The sequence below is a fragment of the Chiloscyllium plagiosum genome, chromosome 3 (assembly GCF_004010195.1).
Source record: "Chiloscyllium plagiosum isolate BGI_BamShark_2017 chromosome 3, ASM401019v2, whole genome shotgun sequence".
Lineage (NCBI taxonomy): Eukaryota > Metazoa > Chordata > Chondrichthyes > Orectolobiformes > Hemiscylliidae > Chiloscyllium > Chiloscyllium plagiosum.
The window spans coordinates 70721310-70748073 of record NC_057712.1 but is presented as its reverse complement, the minus strand read 5'-3'; the positions used below and the strand labels follow the sequence as shown (position 1 = coordinate 70748073).

The window sequence follows — 26764 nt, the reverse complement described above, 5'->3', positions numbered from 1 at the left end:
ACACTAGGTTATAGTCCAACAGGTTTAATTGGAAGCACTAGCTGATGAAGGAGCTAGTGTGCTTCCAAATAAACCTATTGGACTATAACCTGGTGTTGTGTGGTTTTTAACTCAAACCTTTAGGGTACCTTCTCCATTACCACCAAATCCCAGCCCCGCCCCCGCGCACCCCCCTCCCCTTGGAGAGGGTTTCTGCGAGTGACGTCAGCGCGCAGGCCCCGGCGGGTGACGTCAGCTTGCGCGCGCCGGCCGTTTGTCTGTTGTTGTCGTCGTCCCCGTGGTCACGTGGGGAAGCCCCGGGGCCGCCGCGAGGATGAAGCAGTCGGTGCCTGTGCCGGCTTTCCTCACCAAACTGTGGGCCCTGGTGGAGGACCCTGACACCAACGAGTTCATCTGCTGGAATCAGGTAAAAAAGGAACCGGGCAGCCCCGGGCCATCTGCCCGCCGTCCCCCCCCCCCCCCCCAAATATGTCTCCAAACCATCCGGTTGTGCTAACGCGAGCTCTTCAGGCCTAGTGTGCCGGCAGCTGGTGGAGGATTGGGAAGGAAAACAACAGGCCTGGCCCGGGCGGCGGCGGGGGGGAGCGCCGGGATGGTCAGGGATGTGAGGGCCGGCCTGGGAAGGGAGGGAGTGGGACCGGGCTGGAAAGGGGGGGTGAGGGTGGGTGGCTTCAGTGCGGGGTGAGCCCTGAGCTCTCGGTCATCACTCATTCCCCCGTTGTTCCTTTTCTCACGACTAGAATGGGCACGGATTCCTGGTTCTGGATGAGCAGAGATTCGCCAAAGAGATACTACCCAAGTATTTCAAACACAACAACATGGCTAGTTTTGTACGACAACTCAATATGTGTAAGTGTCAACATGCATGATTGCGGGAGCACGTTTTGTTGCTATTGTGCAGGACTTTGGTGTGTCCAGACGTCAAAATGTGGGCTTCATCTGTAAACAGAGATAGAAGTGTGAGGCTGACACCGTAAAGGTTCATGAGATACCGTCCTGGATACAAGATGAATGTCTGAGTAAATTCAACCTTTATTCTGTAATGCAGAAGAATGAGGGGTGATCTTTTTGAGTCATACAATATTCTGAAGGGCTTTATCGGCTCGATGCAGAGCAGTTCCGTTCATGGCTGGGGCATTTGGAAAGTGGGTGTACTGTCAGAGGGAAATGGATGATCATTTAGGGCTGAGTTTAGATACACAAAAGGTTGTGAATGTTCCATTAATAAATATTTTAAGGCTGACTTAGATTTTTGTTGTGTCGGGAGTTGAGAAATATGGGGAGCCAGTTGGAAAGTTGAGTTGAAACCAAATAATAGAGCAGCTTTGATTGTACTATCAGTTCCTGCTCCTATTTCTTGTATTCTTATGTACTTTGACCTGTTATTTACTGCTTAACATGACCGCACTGAGGCAAGACGGGCCATAGTTTTGTTGTTAAGGAGCAACTAGGGAGCAGCACCAGACATGCCTGAATATGATGTGCTGAAAGAGCAAAGCTGTAGACTACATGTGCTAAAGAGTTTCCTCTAGACAAATCAAAGCCAACAGGCCTGATCAAAACTCTTTTCAATGTTGGTGGAGATTAAGAAGTTGATGAATAGAGGGAGCTGCATGAATTTCCTGATCCTCAATCTTAGCAGGCTCAGCCAGATTAAGACAATGCATCTCTGCATTCTCCTGAACCAGGTATTTCAGCAGCATCAGTTGACTCCATGTAACATCAACAAAAAAATGAATACACTGGACACAAGAAAGGCTATAGAATCTGACAACATAAAATTTTAAATATCCTGGGGTGGCACGGTGGTTCAGTGATTAGCACTGCTGCCTCACAGTACCAGGGTGCCAGGTTCGATTCCAGCCTTTGGCGACTGTCTGTCTGTGTGGAGTTTGCACATTCTCCCCATGTCTGCGTGGGTTTCCTCTGGGTACTCCAAAGATGTGCAGGTTAGATGAATTGGCCGTTCTAAATTGCCTGCAGTGTTAGGTGCATTAGTCAGGAGTAAATGTAGGGGAATGGGTCTGGGTGGGTTGCTCTTCGGAGGGTTGGCGTGGACTTGTTGGGCTAAAGAGTCTGTTTTCACACTGTAGGGAATCTAATCTTGTGTAGAAGCAAATCGTAAAAAAGGTCTCTCCCACTTACCTTTTTATCTTTTAAATGTTACTATTGAAGATGCTTGTACTGTCTATTCAGGAAATAAATTCCAAATCACAGCAGCTGGCTTTTTCACAACAGAAGGAATGTCATACCTATTCTTTTGTCAGTCACCATATATTTGATACTGTTTGTTAATCTTTCTGCTATTGGAAACAGCGTCTCTTTAGCCTCTCAGAACATTCATAATTTTGAACATGTCTTATGTCCTCTTAACTGTCTGCATTTCAAGAACAATCCCTGCTTCTTTCTTTTCCTCATGTAAGTGGGATCCCTCAATCTTGTACCATTCTATTAAATCTTTTCGATACCCTCATCAAGACCTTGACATCCTTTTGATAGTGTCATACCCAAAATGAAACAAAATACTTCAGCTGTCATGCTCAAGGTTTTTATTCCCGAGCTAGCTGCACTAGCCAGCTGTTTCAAGTGTCGCAAAATCTGGCATTCACCCAAGCATGTGAAAAATTCCAGGTCCATAAAACATTGGACATATTCAATCCAGTCAGCTACCTTCTAGTTTTTTTCTCAATTGTTAGTGTTGGAGGAGGAGGCATAAACTCTTCTATCATATAGTGCTTGTGTATTAACGTTTAGTTATGGTTCTGCCAGTACCACCTGGACCAAGCATAAGCATGAGTTGTATTGCAGAGGAAAATTACTGATAAATTATTGACTGAAATCCATGTCTGCATTGCATGCAATACCTAGGCATCATCCATACTTGGGGTTATATGTGGCATCTCATGTTGGTGCTGCACAAGATCCAGCAAGAAAGTCCAGCAATCTTCGAGGCATTCAGTGAGATTATTATTCTGGGGTCATCCACCATCTGCACCCTGCAATTCACTATTAATCCACAGCTCCACATGTTAAGTGGTACAGTTGCAAAAGATGATTAGAGACTGGCTATTATGCACTAGGTGACTCACCTGTCTTCAAGCTGTCCAACATGCACATAGGAGAAGAGCATCTTATCATTCTTTTAATTGCCTATATGTATTTGGCTGAGTGTGTTTCCTACATAGACTAGTAGGGTGTCTGTGGTGTTAGGTTAACTCATCGAACTTTAAATCATGATACGATTAGCAATTGCAGTTAGCTCAACACTATCTTGAGCAAGTGTCTGGCTGACATTTATCTATCAACGTAAGCAACCAGCACGATACTGATGATACTTGTCTTTATCAGTTGAAGCATAGATCATGAGAATAGGGAAGTCACACTGGAGCTATTCGTTGATTAGACTGCCACTAGAGTACTGTGAAATACTGTAGGCTGTGATTGCAGTAGAGGGATTGCAAACATGATTCACCAGATTATTGCCTTGAAAGGAGCATTGGAAGAAGGCTGAATAAGCTTGATTTGGAGGTGCCAGTGTTGGACTGGGGTTTACAAAGTTAAAAATCACGCAACAGCAGGTTGTAGACCAGCAGGTTTATTTGGAAGCACTAGCTGAGTACAAGATCGTAGGACACAGTTTATAGCAAAAGTTTACAGTGTGATGCAACTGAAATTATATATTGAAAAAGACCTGAATTGATTAAGTCACTCATCTTTTAGAATGATCATGTTGGTTTCAGAAGTATTGCTAGGGAATCTTTGGCAGCACCTTCCAATCTATATCATCTGGGCAGATTAAGGTTACAAAAATGTGTGAGGAAAGCCATCAGTTCCAAGTTTCCTTCCAATTTGCGCACAATTTTATTGTTGCTGCACCAGAATTCTGGAAATCCACACATGACTATATTGAGGGAGTACTTTTAACATGGGGTTTGCAGCAGGCTGACAAGTTGACTTGCCATCAATTTTTTCATAAGAACAGTAAATGCAGTCCTTGTCAGTGATGCCTAAGTTTTGAATATCATTCAACCAATGAAGTAATATTTTGATGTTTTGTTAAAATCTGCAATTAATGTAGATTTTCAAAAGGTAATTGCATTTGTTACAAGTCTGATGAATTTTCCCAATACATTTTTCAATCCTAGAGTCTGCACTTTGTCCCAATTCAAGTAGCAAGAGAGTTTATTTGAGTCAGAGACTCTGAGCAAATTGTAATCCATCTTTAAACCTATTCTATTGTAGTAATGTTTCTATAATATGGTACATGGTTTGATTTTTTTTTCTTGTGATCTGAATGTGAATTTTTGGTGAGTAAGCTTTGAATCTGCCCCTTCTATTAATTTGTAACTCTTGATTAAATTGACTTGTCTTTTTTGTTGCCTTTGCCATTCCACAGAACCTAAAGTTGAAGTAACTCTTGATTGCATTACAGATGGCTTTCGTAAAGTACTGAATGTTGATGCAGGTATAGTCAAACAGGAGCGTGATGGCCCTGTGGAATTTCAACATCCTTATTTCAAGCAAGGCCAAGATGAATTATTGGAAAACATAAAAAGAAAGGTAAGTTGCAATGGGCTTCAGATAAAATAATTATTTTACATTTCTTCCATGCCTTGTCTTGTTCATTTTAATTTATTACATGCTTGACTCAGGTTTGCTGACTTCTTGTGTTCCTTTCGGGAACTTGTGCTATTCAACCATTTAAGAAACAAGTATTGGTAGCAGAAGGTTAGGGATAAAAATAGAAAGTAATGATTTTTAAAGTACAAGGGATACAGTACCTTATGTGAACTCCTACTTTAATGTCTACTCTGAAAAGATGAAAGTATCTGTTATGGGTCGGCCACCCTCTTTATGTGCCTTAACCAAAATATATTATTGTAATTGACTGTTGATTACTGAAGAGGGTCAATCTTTTAATTAGATACCTGAAAATTTAAAGACTACCAAATAAAATGTTTTCCTTTAAAACATAAATTATGAGTTCAGATTTATGCCTATGGCCTATTGAAATCTGAGTATGCATGTATGATTCCTACTTAACCATTCCTTTCAAAAGTGAGTTTTTTGGATAAGTTGTACAATGGTACTAACTTTTAGGTTATTGTAATTCATTTTGCACTGCAGGATTTAGTACAGATGGGTTGTTAAACACCGTTTCATCATTAAACCTCTTCCTGTTGTAGTAATGATTTGATAGAATGAATAATGGTTTTGATTTATTCTTTGTGATCTGAATGGGAAGTTTCAAGTACTTGGTTTCTATCCCAACCTTCCAACGCATTGATTTGCTGTACTGACACTGACATGGATTACCACGCATACTCCTCTTAAGCCTCTGCTGTTACTTAGCTGGGACTGCAACTGCCTTGTTCTAATGCTACATATCTAGTTGTATCCAGGGAATCACCTGCAGTAGCTTTCCTTTCTCATCCTGCACTGTTATCGCTACTGTTTCCAGAACTATCCTTCACTTCCATCCAGTTTCTCATCTCATTTTACAATCTGGGTGACCTCCCCTTTTCTGCACTCTGCACACTTTTTTAGGTCACTTAAAAAATGATGCAGTATCCAAATTACACCAAGTCCCATTTGCCAGTCACACCTGTGACTGATTTACAGTAACCTGTTGATATTTAAACGTCAATTCCTTATCTTCAATTCCTTCAGTGATCTCACTGTGCTCAATCTCTATAGTGTAATCCAAGAGGGCGGTACAGTGGCTCAGTGGTTAGCACTGCTGCCTCACAGCACCAGGGTCCCAGGTTCAATTCCAGCCTCCAGCGACTGTCTATTTGGAGTTTGCACGTTCTCCCTGTGTCTGCGTGGGTGCTCTGGTTTCCTCCCGCAGTCCAAAGATGTGCAGAGCAGGTGAATTGGCCATGCTAAATTGCCCATTATGATAGAGGGAAATGGGACTGGGTGGGTCACTCTCCGGAGGGTCTGTGTGAACTTGTTGGGCCGAAGGGTCTGTTTCCGCACTGTAGGGAATCTAATCTAAGTTTTAAAACCCTGCAACCTTCTTAGACGTGTGCTTTTTAATTCTGGTCTCTTGAGCATCTGTAGTTATGTTTAATCAGCTTATTTAACTATTTGCATTATCATAGGTATCTTCGATTAAGCCAGAAGAAGCTAAAATGCAGCAAGAAGGCTTAACTGCAATTTTATCCAGTGTTCAGGAACTACAAGGAAAACAAGAAAATCTTGATTCAAGATTGACTTCCTTGAAATGGTATTGCAATAATCTCTTTTTTTGTATCTGCATTCCTGACAAAAAAGCAGCTTGTCGAATCTCGACAATCAAAATTAGGAGATAATTTGTTTTTGTCACTAGGCTTGGATTGTTTGGGTCACTTGGCTATTGCAAATACAAGAATTAAATGAGAATTGGGGCTCCTTACAAATGTGAACATTTCTCTAGATGCCTTTGCTGACTCTTGGACACCATGTAAATGTTTTCATAATTGTCTGATAGATAAAATAAAAATAAAATTGCTTCAACATATCCATTTCACTAGTTGAGCTCTTTCTGGATTTGCAATGAGGAGATGCATCTGCAGGGTTTGCTTCATAATCTTGCAATTGACAATCTCATCTCCATAATAGAATCCATTTGTTGTTACCAGTTTCCCAATCAGTAAGTTACATTGTCTCATGATTCCAAACGACTCAGTGAATTAAATAAATAGTTAAGAGGGTCTCTGGTTATGACTAGCCTTGAGTTAGTCATTCTCAGCCAGACTGACAGCATACCATTCAAAATAGTGTGTTTGGATAAAACTCTCCATCCTTACATTTAAAAGATTCTGGTAGGAATTATGCATCTGAGCAATGGTAAACAGGTTGACTATCCACTATGGTAAAACGAAGTGCCACACACATTGTCAATATTTGGAGAAGGATCATTGTTTGGATGATATACTGAAGGATGACTAGTGCTTAAAGGGTATAATGCCTTTCAGAGGTAAAATAATAATTCATTGTGAGGCTGGCTAATGAAATCTGAAGTTATAAAGTTGTGATATGGAAGCTTTAAATGGATAACAAAATAAATAATATAAAATATATAAAATGCCCAACAGTAGCTTGGAGCATCTGGCAGCATTTTCAGCATTTGAGTTTGGTGAAAATTCATAGACTTGTACAGAGGTGCTGGTATGCATGTGTATTGCCTCCCTGCTATCTTCTATATTGCTTGCCCACTGCCCCATCTCACCAACACCAACCAGTGGGCTGCAGCAAGTAGTGGCACTCTGTGCATATTTGATTTTCAGTCTGCAACTATTAAAGTGACATCAGTAATACAGTACAATTTTATTTTTATTTTTGTGTGCCAACAGGGAAAATGAAACACTTTGGAGAGAGATTGCAGACCTTAGACAAAAACATGCACAGCAGCAGCAAGTAATTCGACAGGTAAGGCTTTTCTTTGTTTACTCAACTTTCACATGCAATTTGGACATCTAGCAGCACAAAAACATCCTTGGCAAATATTGATTTTTGTGCAGCCAGCTAAAGTCTTCTACTTTACCTATAAATACCTGTCAAACAAAGCTTACTTGCATGGCACCTTTAACATGATCTTTAAAAAATCAGTGATTCTGGAAGCAGATTGAGAATTGCTAACTGGGAGCTGGGTTCAAATTTTATCATCGCAGATGGTAGAAATGAGAGCCTAATGATGACAGTGGATCCATTGTCAATTGTTGGGGTGACAAAACATCTGGCTCGTTAATGCCCTTTAGGAAAGGATACTGACCTGGCGTTCATGAAACTCCAGACCCATAGCAAGTGGTTTACTCTTAACTGCGCTCTGGGCGATTAGGGAAGGGCAATAAATACTACCCTAGACAGCGACACCCTCATTCTATGACAAAATTACTCTGGTATTGTGCAACCTAAAAGGTTCATTGATTAGAAGGTTGAGTTCTTGACCCAAAAATAATTTTACTGTTGTGTGCTAGAAAATGAAGCAAGGTTTACCCATGGTGTTATATTACTCACTTATATTCGTTACCACTATTGAGGTCTGTCTTACTGCCAACCTGTGATCTCTAATTCCGTTTTTCTGATATTATTTCCTGAATGGGCTATGATAGCTCCTGTTTAAACTTTAGTTCCCTAATCACTGAGTGATTACATTTCCCTCCTTGGTTGTTATCTCAGTATATATTTGGATGGGTTCAATCTCAGTGCCATTCTTGATCCTGAACTGAAACTTCAACACCTCTTCTCCCATCATAAGTTCCACCTGGTTCTAATTACTTTTGCCAATTCCATCTCCACTTCAGCTTTTATATTTCCTGACTCATCTATTCCAATGTCTGCTTGACTGATATTCTAACTTCAAATCAAAAGGTGTGGCACTGGAAAAGCACAGCAGATCAGGCAGCATCTGAGAAGCAGGAGAGTCGACGTTTTGGCCTAAGCCATCATCAGGAATGTCCTGATGAAGGGCTTATGCCTGAAATGTCAACTCTCCTGTTCCTCGGATGCTGCCTGACCTGCTGTGCTCCAGCGTCACACTTTTCAACTCTGACTCTCCAGCATCTGCAGTTCTCACTTTCTCCTGATATTCCAGCTTGTATAAACTTGAGCTGATAGAAAGCACTATTGTCCACACCCATGTATTTGATTTACATTTGCTCCCAGTCCATCCTGTGTGTCATCGCTCAAACCTAGCATGGCTAATGTCCTCCAGCTTTATTATCCTTCAATCTGTGTTCCTTCACTCTGCAAATGCCCCACTCCTGTGACTTACTATTAGTATCTTTAGCCTTCCTGATCCTTTAAGACCTTTTTAAAAAAAACTATTTGATTAAGCTTTAGTCATGCTTGTGTTTGATTTGGTGTCAATTTTCATCCAATTGTTGTTTAACAGCTTGGCATACTTTAAATGTAGTATATTAAAAATATGTGCACACAAGCATAAAGAAGTTGAAAAAAAAGTGTTAATAATTAAAAAAACAAAATTTATGAACATTATAATTGATGTGATTTGACTGCATGCAGATAGTCTGTAACCAGTAAAGGTACTTTTCCATAGACTGATCTTGCAGAATCTCTTACTGTAGCAGTGATTGTTGATTTGCTGGGCAGTGAGATGCCAAGAGTGGATTCAATTCCATCAACGGTTTGAGGTTACCATGAAGGACTTTGCTTCTCAACCTCTCCCCTTGCTTGAGGTCTGGTGGCCCTCAGGTTAAATCACCACCAGTCGCTTCTCTCTAATAAGAGAACAGCCCCTATGGTCTGGTTAGATGGCAACACAACATGGAGGTGTAGCAGTGCAGTTGGCCAGCATTTCAGGAAAATGTAGGATTTAATCTGGATACCAGGTTTCCTGGAATTTGTGACTAAAGACAGGCTTAGCTGAGTCTGCTGTTATGTTGAGCCAGAGTCTTGTAGACAGTGAGGTTAATAGTTGACAAAAGCTTTTCCTAGCCTAAGCAAGACAGACCAGAATTTAAAATTAAACTGTGTCCAGAAACCAGAAATTTTGGTCATTTAATGGGCTTCCTGGATCACTTTTATTTATTGGATAGTTTCTAAGCTTCTGGTCTTGCCTGCTGTTTGTTGACATGAGAAAAATTTATTTCTTTAACACTACTTGAGGCATAATGAATTTAAATAACCCCCTCCTCATTCATGCAGTGCTAACTGAGGACTGGTCTTGTCTATTGGTCTCTTTCTGTTTGGAGTGCAAGATGTGTAAAGATGTAGCATTCAGGAGAATGTAAACTCGGTCCTGGTTATTGCTGATGAGAACTTTCTGGAAATTGTCAACTGACATACTTTAATTGACAGCAGCCTTGTTTTAGTCCAGCAAAGCTCATGTTAAAATCTTAAAACGAAAAGCTTTAAAATCAATTTATGACGTCTCATGCCTTTTAAATATGACAAATAAGTACTGAAAACATAATTGATTTTGGTAATTTTTAAAGTTTTATTTTCACTATAGTCCATTTCTTGATTTTATCTGATATGATTTTCTATTGGAACATGTTAATTTAATTTCATTCTTCATGTGGGTTTTTGGTTATAAATGGTTATGCTTCATATTTTTCAGATTATTAAATTTATTGTTAGTTTGGTCCAGAATAACCAAATCGTTACCTTGAAGCGGAAAAGGTATGCATTTTAAAAAAAATGTTTAATATTTTTAGGATCTTAGTTTTGCTCATTGCTTTACTTATTTCAGATTTCCTTATATGTACTAATTCAATTTGTAAGTATAATTTTTGCTGAAAGTAAATTGTAAACTATACTTTCCTTGGAATATGAGCTTTTAATTTTTCTGGCTTATTAAGAATTTGCTTCATCAGTCCTGTATCTGAGTTGGTGAATGATGGATTTATTTTTGTCTCAAATATACCCCAAGTGTTCAGTACATTATTTGGTACATTATGACATTGTTCTTAGTTTGTGAATTTCCTCAAGTACCCTATACAGTGTACGAATACATGCTCACAGCTACTTAAAAGTTATAACTTAAATATTGTAAGCACTCTAATAACTGCATTGTGAAACCTTATCAGACACATTACATTTCATTAACTTTCCAGCTGTTACATTTGATCTGCCTTCTAACACTAAAATGAATTGATTTGCAGTTTTGCAATGGAGTAATTGTTTGTTAGACTCATAATCATGGGGCAAAAAAATTAGTGGGTGTCATCCATAGACTCCCAAACTGCAGTGGTAATGTTGGGAATGACATTGAACAGGAAATTAGAGATACATGTGTTAAGGGAATATTGGTGATTATGGGTGATTTTAATCTACACTTGGTTTGGGCAAATGAAATTAGCCACAGTGCCAGAGAGGAGAAATTCCTGGACTGTATAAGGGATGTTATTCTTGACCAGTATGTGGAGGAACTGACTAAAGAGCAGGTTAGGTATTGTGTAATGAGAAGGGAATCATTGCCAATCAGGTTGTGTGAGACCCCTTGGGATTATGCAACCATAACATGATAGAATTTTTTTTATCAAGGTGGAGAGTGAGATAGTTGATTCAGAGATGAGGGTGTTGAATCTTAATAAAGGAAACTGTGAATATATGAGGTGTGTGTTGGCCTTGATAGACTGGGGAGAGTTACTTAAAGGGTTGACATTGGATAGGTAATAGGAACACTCAAGGAACACTTGGGGGAAGTGCAACTGTTTATTCCTGTCTGGCACAAAAGCAAAATGGGTAAGAGGGCAAATCTGTGGCATGCAAAGGAAAGTAGAGATTGACTGAGAAGAATAGGTCTGAGGATTGGGACCAAGGGATTGATTAAGAAGGTGAGAATACAGTATGAAAGTAAGCTTGCAAGGAACATAAAGACTGACACTAAAAGTTTCTATAGGTATGTGAAGAGAAAGAGATTGGTGAAGATAAATGTAGGTCCCCTACAGACAGAAATAGGAGAATGTATAATAGACGAAAAAATGGTTGAGCAAAAGAGGATACAAATCAGATACCAGAAATGTTGGAGAATGCAAGGTTTAGTGAGAGGGATGAACTGGGGGAGATCAATATTAGTAGAGAAATGGAGCTTGGAAAATTTAGGGCTTTAAAGATGGATAACTCCCCAGGCCCTGATAATCTACATCCCGGAATACTTAAGGAAGTGGCTCGAGAAATAGCGGTTACTTTGCTGGTCAGCTTCCAGGATTCTATTGACTCTGGTTCAGTCCCTGCAGATTGGAGGGTAGTTACTGTTAATCAAATATTCTAAAAGAGAGGTAGAGAGAAACCAGGGAATTATAGACCAGTAAGCCTAACGTTGGTAGTGGGGAAAACTCTCAAATCCATTATCAAGGACATAATGGGGGAGCGGGGAGCATTAAGAAAGTAGTGGCAGGATCAGACAGAGTCAGCATGGATTTGTGAAGGGGAAATCATGTTTGACATCTGTTGGAATTCTATGAAGATGTAACTAGTGGAGTTTACAAGGGGGAGCCAATCAATGTGGTATATTTGGTTTTTCAGAAAGTATTTGACACAGTCCCGCATGAGAGATTATTGTGCAAGATTAAAGTGCCTGAGATTGAGGCAAGTGTATTGAATGAATAAAAACTGGTTGAGAGGAAACAAAGACTAGGAATTAATGGATCCTTTTCAAATTGGTAGGCAGTAACTAGTGGGGTGCCACAGGCATTGGTGCTGGGACCCCAGCTATTCACTGTATGCATTAATGGTTTGGATGAGGGAACAAAATGTAACATCTCAAAGTTTGTAGATGATACCAAGTTGTGTGGGAGTGTGACAAGTATGCAGAGGTCCTACAGCATGACCTGGACAATTTGGATGAGTGGGAAAATCAATGGCAAATGCAGTATAACTGGATAAATGTGAAGTCATTCACTTTGGAAGCAAAAACAAATCAGGCAGATTATTACCTGAATAACTGTAAATTGGGAGGGAGTATGTGCAGTGGGACCTGGTTGTCCTTTACACCATTCGCTGAAGGTAAGCATGTAGGTGCGGCAGGCGATTAAGAAGGCAAATGATATGTTGGCCTTCATTGTGAGAGGTTTCAAGTACAGAAGTAGGGATGGTCTGTGGCAGTTATACAGGGCTTTAGTGAGGCCACGCCTAGAATATTGTCTGCAGTTTTGGTCTTTTTGGAGGAAGGATGCTCTTGCTCTTGAGGAAGTACAGCAAAGGTTTACCAGGCTGATTTCTGGGATATTGGGACTGATGTATGAGGAGAGATTGACTATGTTAGGATTGTTTTCCCTGGTGTTTAGACAAGTGAGGGGGATCTCCTAGAGACTTAAAATTCTAACCAGACTAGACAGGATGGATGCAAGGAGGGTGTTCCCTATGGGGGTGCATCCGGAACCTAGGGTCACAGTCTTGAGTATTCGGAGTTGACCATTTAGAATGGAACTAGGAGACATTTCTTCACCCAAAGAGTGGAGAGCCTTTAGAATTCGTTACCACAGGAAATGGTTGATGCCAAGATACTGAATGTATTCAAGAGGCGGTTGGATGTAGCACTTGGGGGCAAATGGGATCAAAGGTTATCGGGAGAAAGCAGGATCATGCTATTGAGTTGGACAATCATCTGTCATCATGGTGAATGGCAGAGCAGGTTTAAAGAGGCGTGTGGCCTCCTCCTGCCCCTATCTTCTATGTTTCTACTTTTTAATTGTTTGACTTTAATGTCGGTCATAAATATTGAAGTTTGCTAATATAAAATATATGTGTAAACAATGTTGAATTACTTTAGTAAACAAATGCGAGAGAAAGTTATTGAAACTGGTTTCCAGCTTCATCTTTAAATATTTCTTAAGCTTTGAATTTGAAAAAGCTGATACTGATTCTAATTAGAACATATTATAAATTTTAGCACATTTTTTAGAAATCTTATCAACTATTTGTTGCTATTAATAAACTGTTTTGCAAAATAATAGCCATTGTTTAAAATCCTAGAACTAGAAGTAAACAGATCTTACAGTGCACAATTGTCTACCATCAGTTGTTTTAATCTGAAATATTATATACCACCTTCAATTTGTCAACTTTGGGACTGATTTTTCTGAACTTCTCTGTAATGATATTTGTAGGGTTATCTTTGGTCGCTGTTGGACTGCAGACTTTGACTTCAGGCTAAAAATTTTAATGCAATAAATGGCCAGCAGATCCTGGGTTGACACGGTGGCTCAGTGGTTAGCACTGTTGCCTCTCAGCACCAGTGACTCAGGCTTGATTTCTGCCTCTAGTGACTGTGTGGAGTTTGCACATTCTCCCCGTGTCTGCGTGGGTTTCCTCCCACAGTTCAAAAATGGTCATGCTAAATTGCCCGCAATGTAAGATGCATTAGTCAGAGAGAAATGGGTCTGGGTGGGTTACGCTTCGAGGGTTGGTGTGGACTTGTTGGACCAAAGGGCTTGTTTCCACACTGTAGGGATTCCAATCTAATCTGATCCTTGTACTGTTAGTAGCATTGTTTTGGATTCCATGGAACCATGTAAGATTTTTCATTTTTGAATGTTTGCATGGATATTGTTACAAAAAGATTGGGGAATATGTAGTGTAAAATAATGAGGGTTGCGAGCAAATTCTGTAGCTTCCAGGCAATCAAATCAATTATTTGGGCACTTAAGATGTTATGTACTAAAATATTATTGTTGTGCAAAATGTTAAATTATTTATGAAATTAACTAATGAAGGAATTCTGTTATGCAGTACTTATAGAGTCATAGAGATGAACAGCACGGAAACAGACCCTTTGGTCCAACACGTCCATGCCAACCAGGTATCCCAACCCAATCTAGTCCTACCTGCCAGCACCTGGCCCATATCCCTCCAAACCCTTCCTATTCATATACACATCCAGGTGCCTTTTAAATGTTGCAATTGTACTAGCCAACACTTCCTCCGGCAGTTCATTCCATACACATACCACCCTCTGAGTGAAAAGGTTGTCCCTTAGGTCTCTTTTATATCTTTTCCCTCTCACCCTAAACCTATCGCCTCTCGTTCTGAATTCCCTCACCCCAGGAAAAAGACTTTGTCTATTTATCCTATCCTTGATTTTGTAAACCTCTACAAGGTCACCCCTCAGCCTCTGACACTCCAGGGAAAACAGTCCCAGCATATTAAACCTCTTCGTATAGTTCAAGTCCTCCAACCCTGGCAATATGCTTTTAAATCTTTTCTGAACCCTTTCAAGTTTCACAATATCTTTCCGATAGGAAGGAGACCAGAATTGCACGCAATATTCCAAACGTGGCCTAACTAATGTCCTGTACAGCTGCAACATGACCTCCCAATTCCTGTACTTGAGAATAGGATGACTCCAAGTTACCACTTAAGTACCTCAAATATATTCACATTGACAAAATAGTTGAATAAAATCATATTCTATTAATAAAACATAATATATTCACTGGGTAGTAGTCAATGTAGACCAATGCAACCTTTTTCTTTGCAGTTGTGAATAATAATAAACTAATCAGGATGCACAAATTATTTAACCCAGTTAGCTGACTTTGACAGTAAGAGATACAATTGTAGTTTAGTTGCATGTACTGTCTTGATTCATCTTGTTGTATCGATACTTAACTTATTTTTATTTTTTGTTCCTAGGCCAATCATGATTAATACTACTGGACCTTCTAAGCCAAAATATTTTCATCATATAGTAAAAGAGCCAGATGACTCAACCCATGTAATTAAAAACCACCTTGTACTTTTGTATTCTTTTATTAGAAAGTTGAAGTGAACTTGAAAATAATTTAATAATACATATCCTTTTTTCTGGTAGGTATCTGTACATGGACCAAATGGTGTGAAGCAGTGTGTCAGAACAGTAGATGACATTGTTATTTGTGACATCACGGACACACAAAAAGGAAAAAATGAAGAATCTACATTTACTGTTAATGAGTACGAATTCAATTCCTATCCTTGATTTGATTTTGCTTGTGCACTTCATTTACCAAGTTATAGCATTCAGTTATAGTAAAGAAAAGATATAAATTGAAAATGTCATGTTATTGCAACCTTACTCATGAATATTACCCTTCAGAAAAGAACAGCTGCTATTGGTATACCCATGCTTAACTAGTACATTGAGGTTCTTGTTTTGACCAACTATCTTTATGTTTACTTCCGAGCTCTGTCGAATATAATTTTTATTTTGGGCTTCTGTACAACAGACTTAATTATCATCTAGCTTTATTTTTAACAATAATTTGCCTAAGTTACATGATTACCAACGGGTTGCTCGATAGCTCTTTATCTACATTATAAAGCTGAGAGTTCATGACTTCAGCAGACATTCTCTTTAAAACATCGTGGATTAATACCTGTTCCAAGATCCCTGCACTCTGATAATTCTGTGATACTACATTGAAAGTTCCCTTCTGCAGAGGTGTAATTAACCTGGAGCTACATCTGTCTATTCAAGTGGATATAAAAGAATCATATAGCTCTACAAGCTACGTCAGGAGCATACTAATAAAAAATTAAGCAGGTTCTCAGCAAGGTTGCTAAGTGGTTAGCACTGTTGTCTCAGTGTCAGGGACCCAGGTTCGATTCCACCCTCTAGTGACTGTGGAGTTTGCAACATTCTTCCCGTCTTTGTGTGGTTTTCCTCCAAATGCTTTGGTTTCCTCTCGCAGTCTAAAGATATGCAGGTTAGATTGAACGGCTATGCTAAGTTGCCCATAGTGTCCAGGTAAGCTATGAAGAATGTAGGGATAAGGTGGGGAGGTGGGCCTGGGTGGGATGCTCTTTGGCAGGTCGGTGGGGACTTGATTGGCTGAATGACATGCTTCTACACTGTAGGGTTTCTCAGATTCAATGAATTATTTGTGATTCCAGCAGAGGAGTTGCAATTTTAATTAGTTCAAGCTCTACAAAGTAAGAAATTGAAAAGAATGTGTGTCCTTGGAAAGGAATTGGACTGTCCTGCTAGAGTTACTTGTTCTTAGAATTGTAGCAAAGTTTGACAGGCATTTACTGATTGTGATACAAAGCTGCTGTTTTTTTTTAATATGAGTGCTTGGGTTATTTCTGGTGTGTGTTTAAAAGTCCCTAAATCTTTGTTAGAAGGCAATAGAGTGGGTTCTTGTTTATCTTCATTTTTGTTCATAAAACTTAGTTTATTGTTAAAATAAAGACTGAAACATTGCTGGCTTATGTTTTGGTAAATGTTCACTGTTTTTTTAAAAAAAAACTCATTTATGAATTGAGCCAAATTCCTGCAGAGGATATAAGATGTCTGGTTCTGACACCAACTGGACATTACCCAATAACAATTAGGACCACTAGATCATAATACTTGCACAAACTTCATGGTTAACCAAAAGAATCACTTTCAGGTTGATTCATGTGTTATTCAGATTAGCTTTTTTTTTTTGAAAATTTGAGTGTAATATGTTGTGGGCATTGTTTGTTAACTTTAATTTTAGTTTGTAGCTTTTCACACAGTCAAAGAAAAGTAATAATATTAAAGAAGTGTTCCCTGTACCATCTGTAAATTCAAAATTCCTTGTTCTTTTAGTGAACTGTCCAAAGTCGCAGAACAGGACAATTCTTTATGCGAAGAGACTACTAAATGTCAGGAACAACTTTCCTCATCAGAGATAATGGATGTGTGTAGTACTGATCATGTTATGAACACTATGATAACCGACAATGTTGAAACAACAAACACTGAATCATCAATCAGTTCTGAAGATCCTATTTCAATGATGGACTCCATTTTGAATGAGAATGCAGTTATTTCGCAGAACATAAACCTTCTTGGCAAGTGAGTAAATTTGGGGAATATTGTGATGGTATATTTTGATATATTACAAGCTCCCCAATATCTTGCGTTTTATTTCCTTTATTCAGTGTAATTGGATGTAGATCTTTGTGATAACTGTATTTTCCTGCTCAACTATACTAATTCATTCATGATATAGTGTTTTGAGATGACCTACATTCGTATGGAAATTTATGTTCTTTCTGTGCAATATATTAGCAGCCAGAACCACTATAGCTCAGACTCTGGATCTACACCAAACGTTTTATTAACCGACTTCTATGGGACTAGGAGTGTGCCAGTTGATCAAATATTCCAGTTGATGAAGAGGTTCACATAACCAATCCAAAAACACACACTAAGTAATAGAAGTTTAATGAAAGGGGTATATGCATCACTCTTATACTTTTATTTACAGCATAAATCACATAAATAATATTGTAACTTTGCCTTAAATAAAACTTACAGGCAGAGAGTCTCACTGGCACCCTAAACTGATTACTGTAACATCACAGAGGGTATGATAATGCAGTAAGCTTCAGGTAATTGAGGTATATATTTTTTGCCAGTTTAGCAAGAGTACTGGTAAAAACAAAGTTTGCTATAGTTTGAAAGAATGTTAATGTTAAGATCAATGTTGATTTCAAAAAACACCAGATTAATTTTTATGTATTTTACTTAATAAAAACTTCAGCATATTACATGAATTTGAGCTTATTGGTAGATCAGAATGTTTAATGAGTACATGTATGCATTATCTACATAATTTACTGTTAAGCCATTTTAGTTACAATTAACATCAAATCAATGAATCAGTTCTTGCTTCAAAGCTTGATTTTCAGTCAGTAGAAGATTTATGCTTATTAAATTTTGATCTTGCAGGATAGAACTTATGGATTATTTGGACAGTATTGACTGTAGTTTAGAAGATTTTCAGGCAACATTATCAGGAAAGCAGTTCAATATTGACCCGGATGTTCTGTCAGATGTAAGTACCCATCATATAGTTGATTGGATTTTATCTCAAAGTTGAATTCTAAACTGTTCTTTCATCTTCCTTAGTAAAGGTTGCTCTATAAGCTAAAACTATGCAATCATCGATTTGTTACAGATCTGAAGGGGGCTGTTCGGCCCAACTTATCCATGATGGCTGTCCAAATGAACAATTCACTTAATACCATTCTCCAGTTCTTCTCCCTGTAACCCTGCAGATTCTTCCTTTTCAGATAACAGTCTAATTCCCTTTTGAATCAAGTTCAAAACATTTATCTTTCTTTTGGCCCATTATTCAGAAGCACTGTCACTTAGCTCCTATACAAACATTAAACAAATGCACTTCACTTAGAAATACTTCATGAGGAAGAATGGTATTTTGCCATATCTTACAGAGATATGGAGTAGTAATCTTGTTTCATAAAGTCTTTACTATACTGAAAATCAATTTTACATCACGCTAATTTGCTAACTTCATACATTATGATGCTTTCTGGTTGTTTATTGGGTCTCACTCAAAAATCAATAGGTAAGTTTTCAATCTGTTCTTGGTCAAACATTCTTCAGTACTAGATGGACAGGGATTCATAGTGTTCATCGTTTTATGATCCTAATTGATATCACTGGGCAAGTCTAGTTTGACAGAATTTTTAAAATATAATGAGATGGTATCACACTGAAATGAAAGAAAACAGTGCTGTGGATTGGTTTTAACAATAAACAGAAGCTTATTAGACAAAAATGAAAATAAAACAGAAAAAGGCAAACTCTTTACATTTAATCAACTCTCATATGAACAACAAACTGAAAGTAGGCCATTCTGCCCATCAGGAATGCTCCTCATTCAATACAATCATGGCTGATCTGATTTTGACCTGATCTCTGCTTTCTTTCATACCCCGATATTATTTCAGCACCTTAGTAATCAAGAATTTATCTACCTCTGCCTAGAAATTGTTTCAAGAATCTGCATCCAATACCTTTTTGAGCAAGGGTATTTCAAAGGCTCAACCTTTTGAGAGAGAATTGTTTTACTCATATCTGTCTTAAATAGTTGAGCCCTTTTTTAAACTCGCTCCTAGTTCTAGATTCTCCCACAAGAGAAAATATCCTTTCCACATCCACCCAGTCAAACCCTTTTTTGGACCTTTATGTTTCACTTAAGTGGCCCTTGGTTATTTAAAACTTCAGAGATTGTAGGCTTAGTCCATTTAACCTTTCCTGATGAGACAGTCTGCTTATTTCAGGTACCACTGTATTAAACCTCTGAATTACGTCCAAGGCATTGACAGTATTCCAGACATTGTCTCATCAATGCCCTGTATAACTGAAACATAGCTTCCCTACTCTTGCATTTAATTCTCCTTACATTAAAATGTAACATTCTATTAGCTTTCATGATTACTTGCTGTACATGCATACTAACCCTATTCAATTCATGTTCTAGCACAGCCCAGATCTTTGCATCTCAGAACTTAGCAACCCATCACCATATGTTATGTTGCGTTTTTATTCTTTCAGCCCAAAATTTAAAGATAGGCATGGAAAGTTTCACAGTTTCCCACCTTATACTCTGTTTGCCAGATCTTTGCAAACTCACATAACATATTTATATACTCAGGCAACTCACATTCCTACCTATCTTTGTGTCATCGTCAAACGTGTTGCCATGCCTTTGGTCTGTCCATCATTTGGATAGCATTGTAAAGAGTTCAGTCTCTAGCATTAACACTCCTGGCACATCACTCATGACACACCTTTCAAGGCATTCTACCAATGTAAAAAGACCCATTTATTCTGATGTTTTGCTTCTTGTTAGTAAACCAGTCTTCTAACCAAGCCATAACATTGAACTTTTATTTCCTGCAATAACGTTTGATGTGGCACCTTATCAAATGTCTTCTGAAAATCTAAGAATAATGCATCCACATGTTCCCCTTTAACCACAACACAAACTACTACTTCAAAGATTATTTAAACATGATAAACTTATACACCAAACTATGTTGGATCTACTTGATCAGCTTGAACTTATCCAAGTGTCCTGTTATAATGTTTCTAACAATAGCTTCTACTATTTTCCGTATGACAGATTGACATATTTCAAAACACATTGTATCTTGCCATCTCATGTTCCAGCATCATCACTTTATAGTATTCAAACACTAGGTAGAGTTCCCTTCTCTGTCACATCTATAGGTTTGACTTAACTGTTTCTTTCAATTCCTTCTCTTGAAAGTTTGATAGCCTCTTTGAGGACTGAACTTAGACTTTCTCAGCTTTATATAATTCCTTCACTGTTCTGACCAAAGACTTCAAGCTGAAACATTCAAACTAAAAATCCTGACACTGAGGTAACCTGTTTTATGCATTTGACTTCGACCAAGTCCTCTGCAAACTGAAAACAAAAAGTCTCCAAGTGATGGGTTTTATCCAGAGCAAAAAAAAATTCTAGATGAAAACAAATCAATGCTGTTAATATTTACTCTGTCCATTGATAAAATTCTCCCTTTGCAAACAAATTATCGTTACCATTCCAGGAACATGATCTCTCATGCTGGTTTTCAAAAAGAAAGGTTCCAAAAATAACGACATTATTGATTAAATCCCTTCATTCACACAGACCTAACCACTCGTGCCATCACTGTTTCCTTTAATTTTCTTATAGGCTGTGCGTAACCCCGAGGTCCTGGTGTGGCAATGGCTTCTGGAACCAGAAGTCGATGCTGAGCATGGAACACCATGCATCTTAGAGGAAACTGCACACGACTAGATCAAAATCGAAGCTCTCATACACCACACATATGCACCTTGAATCGCAATTTCATGTAAAAGTTAACATTAACTGGTAGAATATTTTAATGTACTAGACACTATCTCACTCACCATAAGGGCCGATGCTTGATTGTGTTAGGTAGGACATCATAGAATTAACTTATTCCTAAATGAAGGATGATTGATTTACTGAGTTGCATGAGATTGGGCTTTTCTTTTAACCTCATGAGACATCATATTAGGGCAGAGGTTCTGTACACAGGAGTGGACGATGTCTTAACTAGTACAATTTTCTATGGACCTGACTAATTCTGATGAGTTCAAGATTAAAAAATGTTCAACTTTTCTCTTTTTTAGCAATGTTTAAAATAGTTGATTTGTGAAAAGGTACTAAAAAAGGGAATGAACTAGTTATACTTAAGTATATCTCTTGCTGAAAACATTGTTTTATGAAAGATAAAATTCCTCATGACACATTGTACTTCTGTGTGTAGATATAAAGAGAGGGATTTAAGCTACGTAAAATGTTTGGTCATTGTGGGGTGAAAATATAATTTGCAAAAATTCTGCATTGTTGATCTAAAACAAATCATTCAGGAGATAATTCAAGTACATTGAAGCAACAAAGCATCTCAATTGCTACAAATATATAATAAACCCTCTAGTGTTTTATTAACATTTATAAAGCTCGTTGTAACTTTGTACATGATAATAAAATTCTACAAACAGTTGCAAAGGAAATATCCTAGAATGTGATGTTTATTCCTGAATCACCCTTCCCAATTTATGCATCAGATATCTGTTTATAGAATACTTTCTTGATTTCTCTTACCTTGCCACAAACCATCTGTAAACATTATTTATTTTTGGCTTTGTGATCAAATGATGACTTTGTGCTGAGCACTGAATATCATCTGTATGTCCTATGTATTAAAATTAAGCTAGAAATTGAACATAAAAATAAGGATGCTATGACCCAGTCATATAGAGCATTGGTGAGACAACATCTCATCTGAGGTGTTGTTTTAGTCTCCTTAATTAAGGAAGGATCTAATTAAGGAAGCCATTCGGAGAAAATTTACTAAATTGATACATGGAATGAAAGGGTGTCTTATATGGATAGGTTAAACAGTCTGAGCTTGTTACACCGGGGTTTAGAAAATTTTCCTCATGTCTGCAGGGGTTTATGCTAGGTGTTGTCGTTTCCTTCCACAGTCCAGAGATGTGTAGGGTTCGGTTGACTGACCATGCTAAATTGCCCACAGGATACAGGAATGTGCAGACTAGATTGATCAGCTGTGGGAAATGCAGGGTTACAGGGATAAGGTAGGAAGTTAGGTTGCTCATCGGAGGGTCGTTGTGGAATCTGTGCGCTGGATGGCTTGCTTCCATATTATAGTGGGAATAAAATTGAGAGGTGACTCTATTGAAGTGTAAAAGATCCAAATGGGATGTACAAGAGGAGTGTGGAAAGAACATTTCCACTCGGGACTGAGTCTGGAACATGAAGCCACCCTTTAAAATTAGGGATTGCCCTTTCATGACAGTGAGGAGGCAGAATGTTTTCAGGCTTTTACGACTTTGGAATTCTCTCCACTTCAAAGCAGTGGAAGAAGGATGATTGAGTATTTTGAAGACAGGTGAACAGTGTCTTGTTACACCAGGTAATCAGAAGTAATTTGAGATGTATGAGCGTATGGAATTCAAAGCACAAACTGATCTGTCTTGATCTTATCGAATGGTGAAACAGACTGGATGGACCGATGGTTTACTTCTCTGAATTTGTATATTTGCATGAGGTCTAGAGGGATATTGCTTCTAATTGTGTAAGGATCACGTTAAGAATTTTAAAAGCACTTTTAAGTTCTCTCTACTGAATGGAAGATAATCAGAAGGATGATAAACATAGATAAGCTGCGTTTCTTAACCATGTCAGATATATATAATTCATGAAACCAAAATTAGTTTGATATTATGTTCATATGCATATTTCTTTTCCTCATGCTAGGTATCGAGTGCTAAAGAAAATCGTAATGGAGCTGAATCCAAAGTGGATGAAAATAAATCTTCTGATACTGGTTAGTGCATATAGGCTTTGTTCTTTTCTGTTCATTTGGAAATTGGCAAATTAAATCCATTGTTCGCTGAGGGGCAGTAAGCAGAGGGTGATGCTTCAAGTGTTTTTCCAACTGGGGAGTCAGTGTTAGGGGCCTTGTTTTTGGTTGGTATAAATGAGTTTATATCAAAAGGTTTATATCTGAACTTTTAGTTCCATCTTGTCATGGGTCTGTTTCCATGCTGTACATCTCTATATCAACACTTTACCATGGTGTCTCCTTGTTGATTTTGATCAACTGACTCCTGCAAGAACTTTAAGGAGCATTATACAATGATCAACTATTTTGAAAAGGTGTACTTTTTGTTCTGATGTACTTTTGGTTCCTGATGAAGGGCTCTAGCCCGAAACATTGATTTTCCTGCTCCTCAGATGCTGCCTGACTTGCTGTGCTTTTCCAGCAAAACACTCAACTCTGATCACCAGCATCTGCAGACCTCGCTGTCTCCCTGTACTTTTTGTCAGTTCAGTTGTGTTTTGAGCTAGCTTTGAGACAAATTGGCCTACATTGAATAAGATTATGGAGGTAAATGTGTGGCTCAAAGATTAGTATGGGAGAAGTAGGTTTCAATTCATGGACCACTTTCATGACTACTAGGTAAGAAAGAGTTGTTCAGTTGGGATGGAACATCTGAGCCATACCAGGGCCAGTGTCCTACTGAATCGTATTACTAGAGCTGTAGATAGAGCTTTAACTAATAAAGGATAATGTCAGTGAAGTGGTGAGTAGTGACATAATGAGAGGGACCCTGATGTGGAATCATTTTGGATGAAAATAAGGGATGAAGGCATGGGTGAGTGTCACCTATAGGTCCCCGAAGAGATGTCTCACTCTAGGATATGTAAGAAATTGACAGCTTATGCACTTTGGAAGGAAGAATCAAAAGACATATTTAAATGAAGCAAGACACCAAAAAAAATCACTGAGGGATATGGGTGTTATACATAAAGCAGGAAGCAAGTGATTAAGACAACATGATGTTTAGGACTTTTAATTCTAGGCGTCAGAGTTTTAAAAATCTTAAACTAGAAGAGGACTCTTGAGGTGCTAATGTCCCTACTTCCTAGTGGGGTGATTGACAGTAGATTTGTCTTCATTGTGTTTGGAGTCTAGTGTTGCCTGCTGATCCATCGGATTCAAAAATATCACCACATACCTCAGGAGCAAGGAGCATAGGGGCTTGAATGCAGGCATCCTGAGCCAGAGGTCCAGATACTACCATTGCACGACAAGAGACCTGGAAAGCTAACACTATGGTACATAGATATTTTCTAATCAACCAGCTGAGAGATGTTATTGAATGCATCTGGAGCAGATGGGACTTGAACCCTGAGTTCCTGGCTTAGAGGTAGAGACATTAGCACAGCACCTCAAGAGTCCTGTTCTAGCTTAAGAAATTTTTAATCAGCCTGACCAAACTTGTTACAGCATACCTCTGGGCATACAATAGGGCCCTCTCGTCTAGTTTAAGTCAGTTGTGTAGTAAGTAGCTACAGCTTTGTTTCTTGCCATGCCATTATTCAAGCACACGGCTATTGTCAGGAATTAAAGACCAGACTAGTTAGACAGCAGATTGATTTTCCTACAAGATATTGGTTAATCAGATGGATCAAAGAAAACCCTAAAGCTTTCTGTAGGGATAAAAGGAATAAAAGAATGACTAGAGTAAAATTAGGGCCAATCAAGGATAGTAGGGGAAGTTGTGTATGACGTTAGAAATAGGGGAAGCGCTAAATGAATACTTTTCATCATATTCACACGAGAAGACGAGGGCGGCACAGTGGTTAGCACTGCTGCCTCGCAGCGCCAGAGACCCGGGTTCAATTCCCGCCTCAGGCGACTGCACATTCTCCCCGTGTCTGCGTGGGTTTCCGCCGGGTGCTCCGGTTTCCTCCCACAGTCCAAAGATGTGCAGGTCAGGTGAATTGGCCATGTTAAATTGTCCGTAGTGTTAGGTAAGGGGTAAATGTAGGGGTATGGGTGGGTTGCGCTTCGGCGGGTCGGTGTGGACTTGTTGGGCCGAAGGGCCTGTTTCCACACTGTAGTAATCTAATCTAATTATACTACATTTAATTAATTATTTGAATGGAAGGTACTGCAGTGCACTTCATTTCAAATCCATGTCCATACTGATAAAGGAAAAGGCTGATTAGACTGGGGGTGTTTTTTCTGTTGCGTTGGAGGCTGAGGGGTGACCTTTATAGAGGTTTGTAAAATCATGAGGGGCATGGATAGGGTTAATACATAAGGTCGTTTCCCTGGGGTGGGGGAGTCTCTAACTAGAGGGCATAGGTTTAGGGTGGGAAAATTTAAAAGGGACCTAATGGGCACCCTTTTCACAGAGGATGGTTCATGTATGGAATGAGCTCCCAGAGGAAGTGGAGGAGACTGATACAATTACCATGTTTAAATGGCATTGGGATGGGTATCATGAATAGGAACAGTTCATAAGAGGGATATGGGTCAAGTACTGGCAAATGAGATTAGATGGATTTAAAATATCTGGTTAGGATAGGTGAGTTGGACTGAAGGGTCTGTTTCCATGCTGTACATCTCGATGACTCAAAAATAGTGCTTGGGCATAGCTGAACATAGAAAACAAACTATATACCACAGCCTATTTTGATGGATCATTGGTAATATTACACTAATAATCAAGACAGTTGGGTTAACGTTTATAGTGTTACTGGTCTAGTCCCTTCTAAAAGTTTTTGCTCTGGACTTCTATTCACACCACTAATACTTTTATATAAAAGTTACCGTCTGCTTAGTTTTCCATCCTTCATCACTTTAATTAAAAACTCCATTTTGTTTGTGGTTTACTTGCAGGAAAGCAACTGATGCAATACAATATGTATCCTGTACTAACTTTCTTGGATGGAAATACCTCCTGTTTATTGGAAAAGGAACACACTACGTCAGGCCTTAAGTGTACATGTGAAGACAATCACCTACAGAAAAATGAAAATGCAGAAAAAGTAGAATGGGAAAATAAGAAAAAAACCAGTCAACTTTTTAAATTAGAACCTTTAACAGAAGAAGAAGCAAGAGAGGAAACACTGTTTTACCTTTGTGAATTGACTCCCACAAATAGTCTAGATGGTGAAAATTCTTTACTGGATAGTTAGCCAATAAGTTAACTATTCTTTATCCAGCATTAGCTAAAGACTAACTTAACTTGAAACATTTAATTTATACTGTAAGTTTGGTTTGTGTAGTTAGTGTCCTGTATTGTGTTTCATGTAAATATGTTGTAATCAATTTTTGCTAATATATAAGACTGTGTTCCTTAAACTCCCATCAGATGCAGCTTTAAGTAAGTTTAATTTTTTTTGTAGTATTGCTGTGACATTACATGGCATTGTTTTGTTGCTGATGGCAGCAATATATGAAATATCTTGCAATTTTGTATTGTGCAAATATCACTTGCCCCAAACCCAGCTTGGGATAATTGAATGCATTCCATGATCATTAAAAAAAAAACTACTATCCAATTTTAGATTATGCTTGGGTGTTGTTCAATGATGATATAATCAGATTTACTTGCAAACATTTTTAAAAGTGTATATATATATTACATCTCACCTACAAAATATACTTTGAAGCTGTTGGTCTGTGATGCAAG

General features: G+C 38.5%; 1 protein-coding gene across 2 annotated transcripts; it reads left to right on the top strand.

Annotated features, from left to right (window-relative positions):
* The first annotated feature begins 250 nt into the window (after positions 1-250).
* On the top strand, positions 251-26638 carry hsf2 (heat shock transcription factor 2). Of its 2 annotated transcripts, XM_043684267.1 has the most exons (12): positions 254-406; positions 741-849; positions 4433-4560; positions 6108-6232; positions 7341-7416; positions 10070-10131; positions 15088-15169; positions 15266-15387; positions 17009-17257; positions 18137-18242; positions 23031-23100; positions 25969-26638. In XM_043684267.1, the coding sequence occupies exons 1-12, from the start codon at positions 314-316 to the stop codon at positions 26265-26267; spliced, it is 1521 nt and encodes a 506-aa protein (XP_043540202.1). In that variant the 5' UTR covers positions 254-313; the 3' UTR covers positions 26268-26638. The 2 variants fall into 2 exon arrangements, with proteins under 2 accessions (XP_043540204.1, XP_043540202.1); XM_043684269.1 differs by lacking the exons at positions 23031-23100; positions 25969-26638 and adding an exon at positions 20916-21137 and having other exon boundaries at positions 251-406.
* The last annotated feature ends 126 nt before the right edge of the window (positions 26639-26764 follow it).

What these genes read in the sequence shown, in the direction of transcription:
- hsf2 (XM_043684267.1), top strand. Translation starts at nt 314, where the DNA reads ATGAAGCAGTCGGTGCCTGTGCCGGCTTTCCTCACCAAACTGTGGGCC. An exon ending in TGGAAAACATAAAAAGAAAG is followed by an intron (nt 4,561 to 6,107) that starts GTAAGTTGCAAT and finishes GCATTATCATAG; the next exon opens with GTATCTTCGATTAAGCCAGA. An exon ending in ACCCGGATGTTCTGTCAGAT is followed by an intron (nt 18,243 to 23,030) that starts GTAAGTACCCAT and finishes TCCTCATGCTAG; the next exon opens with GTATCGAGTGCTAAAGAAAA.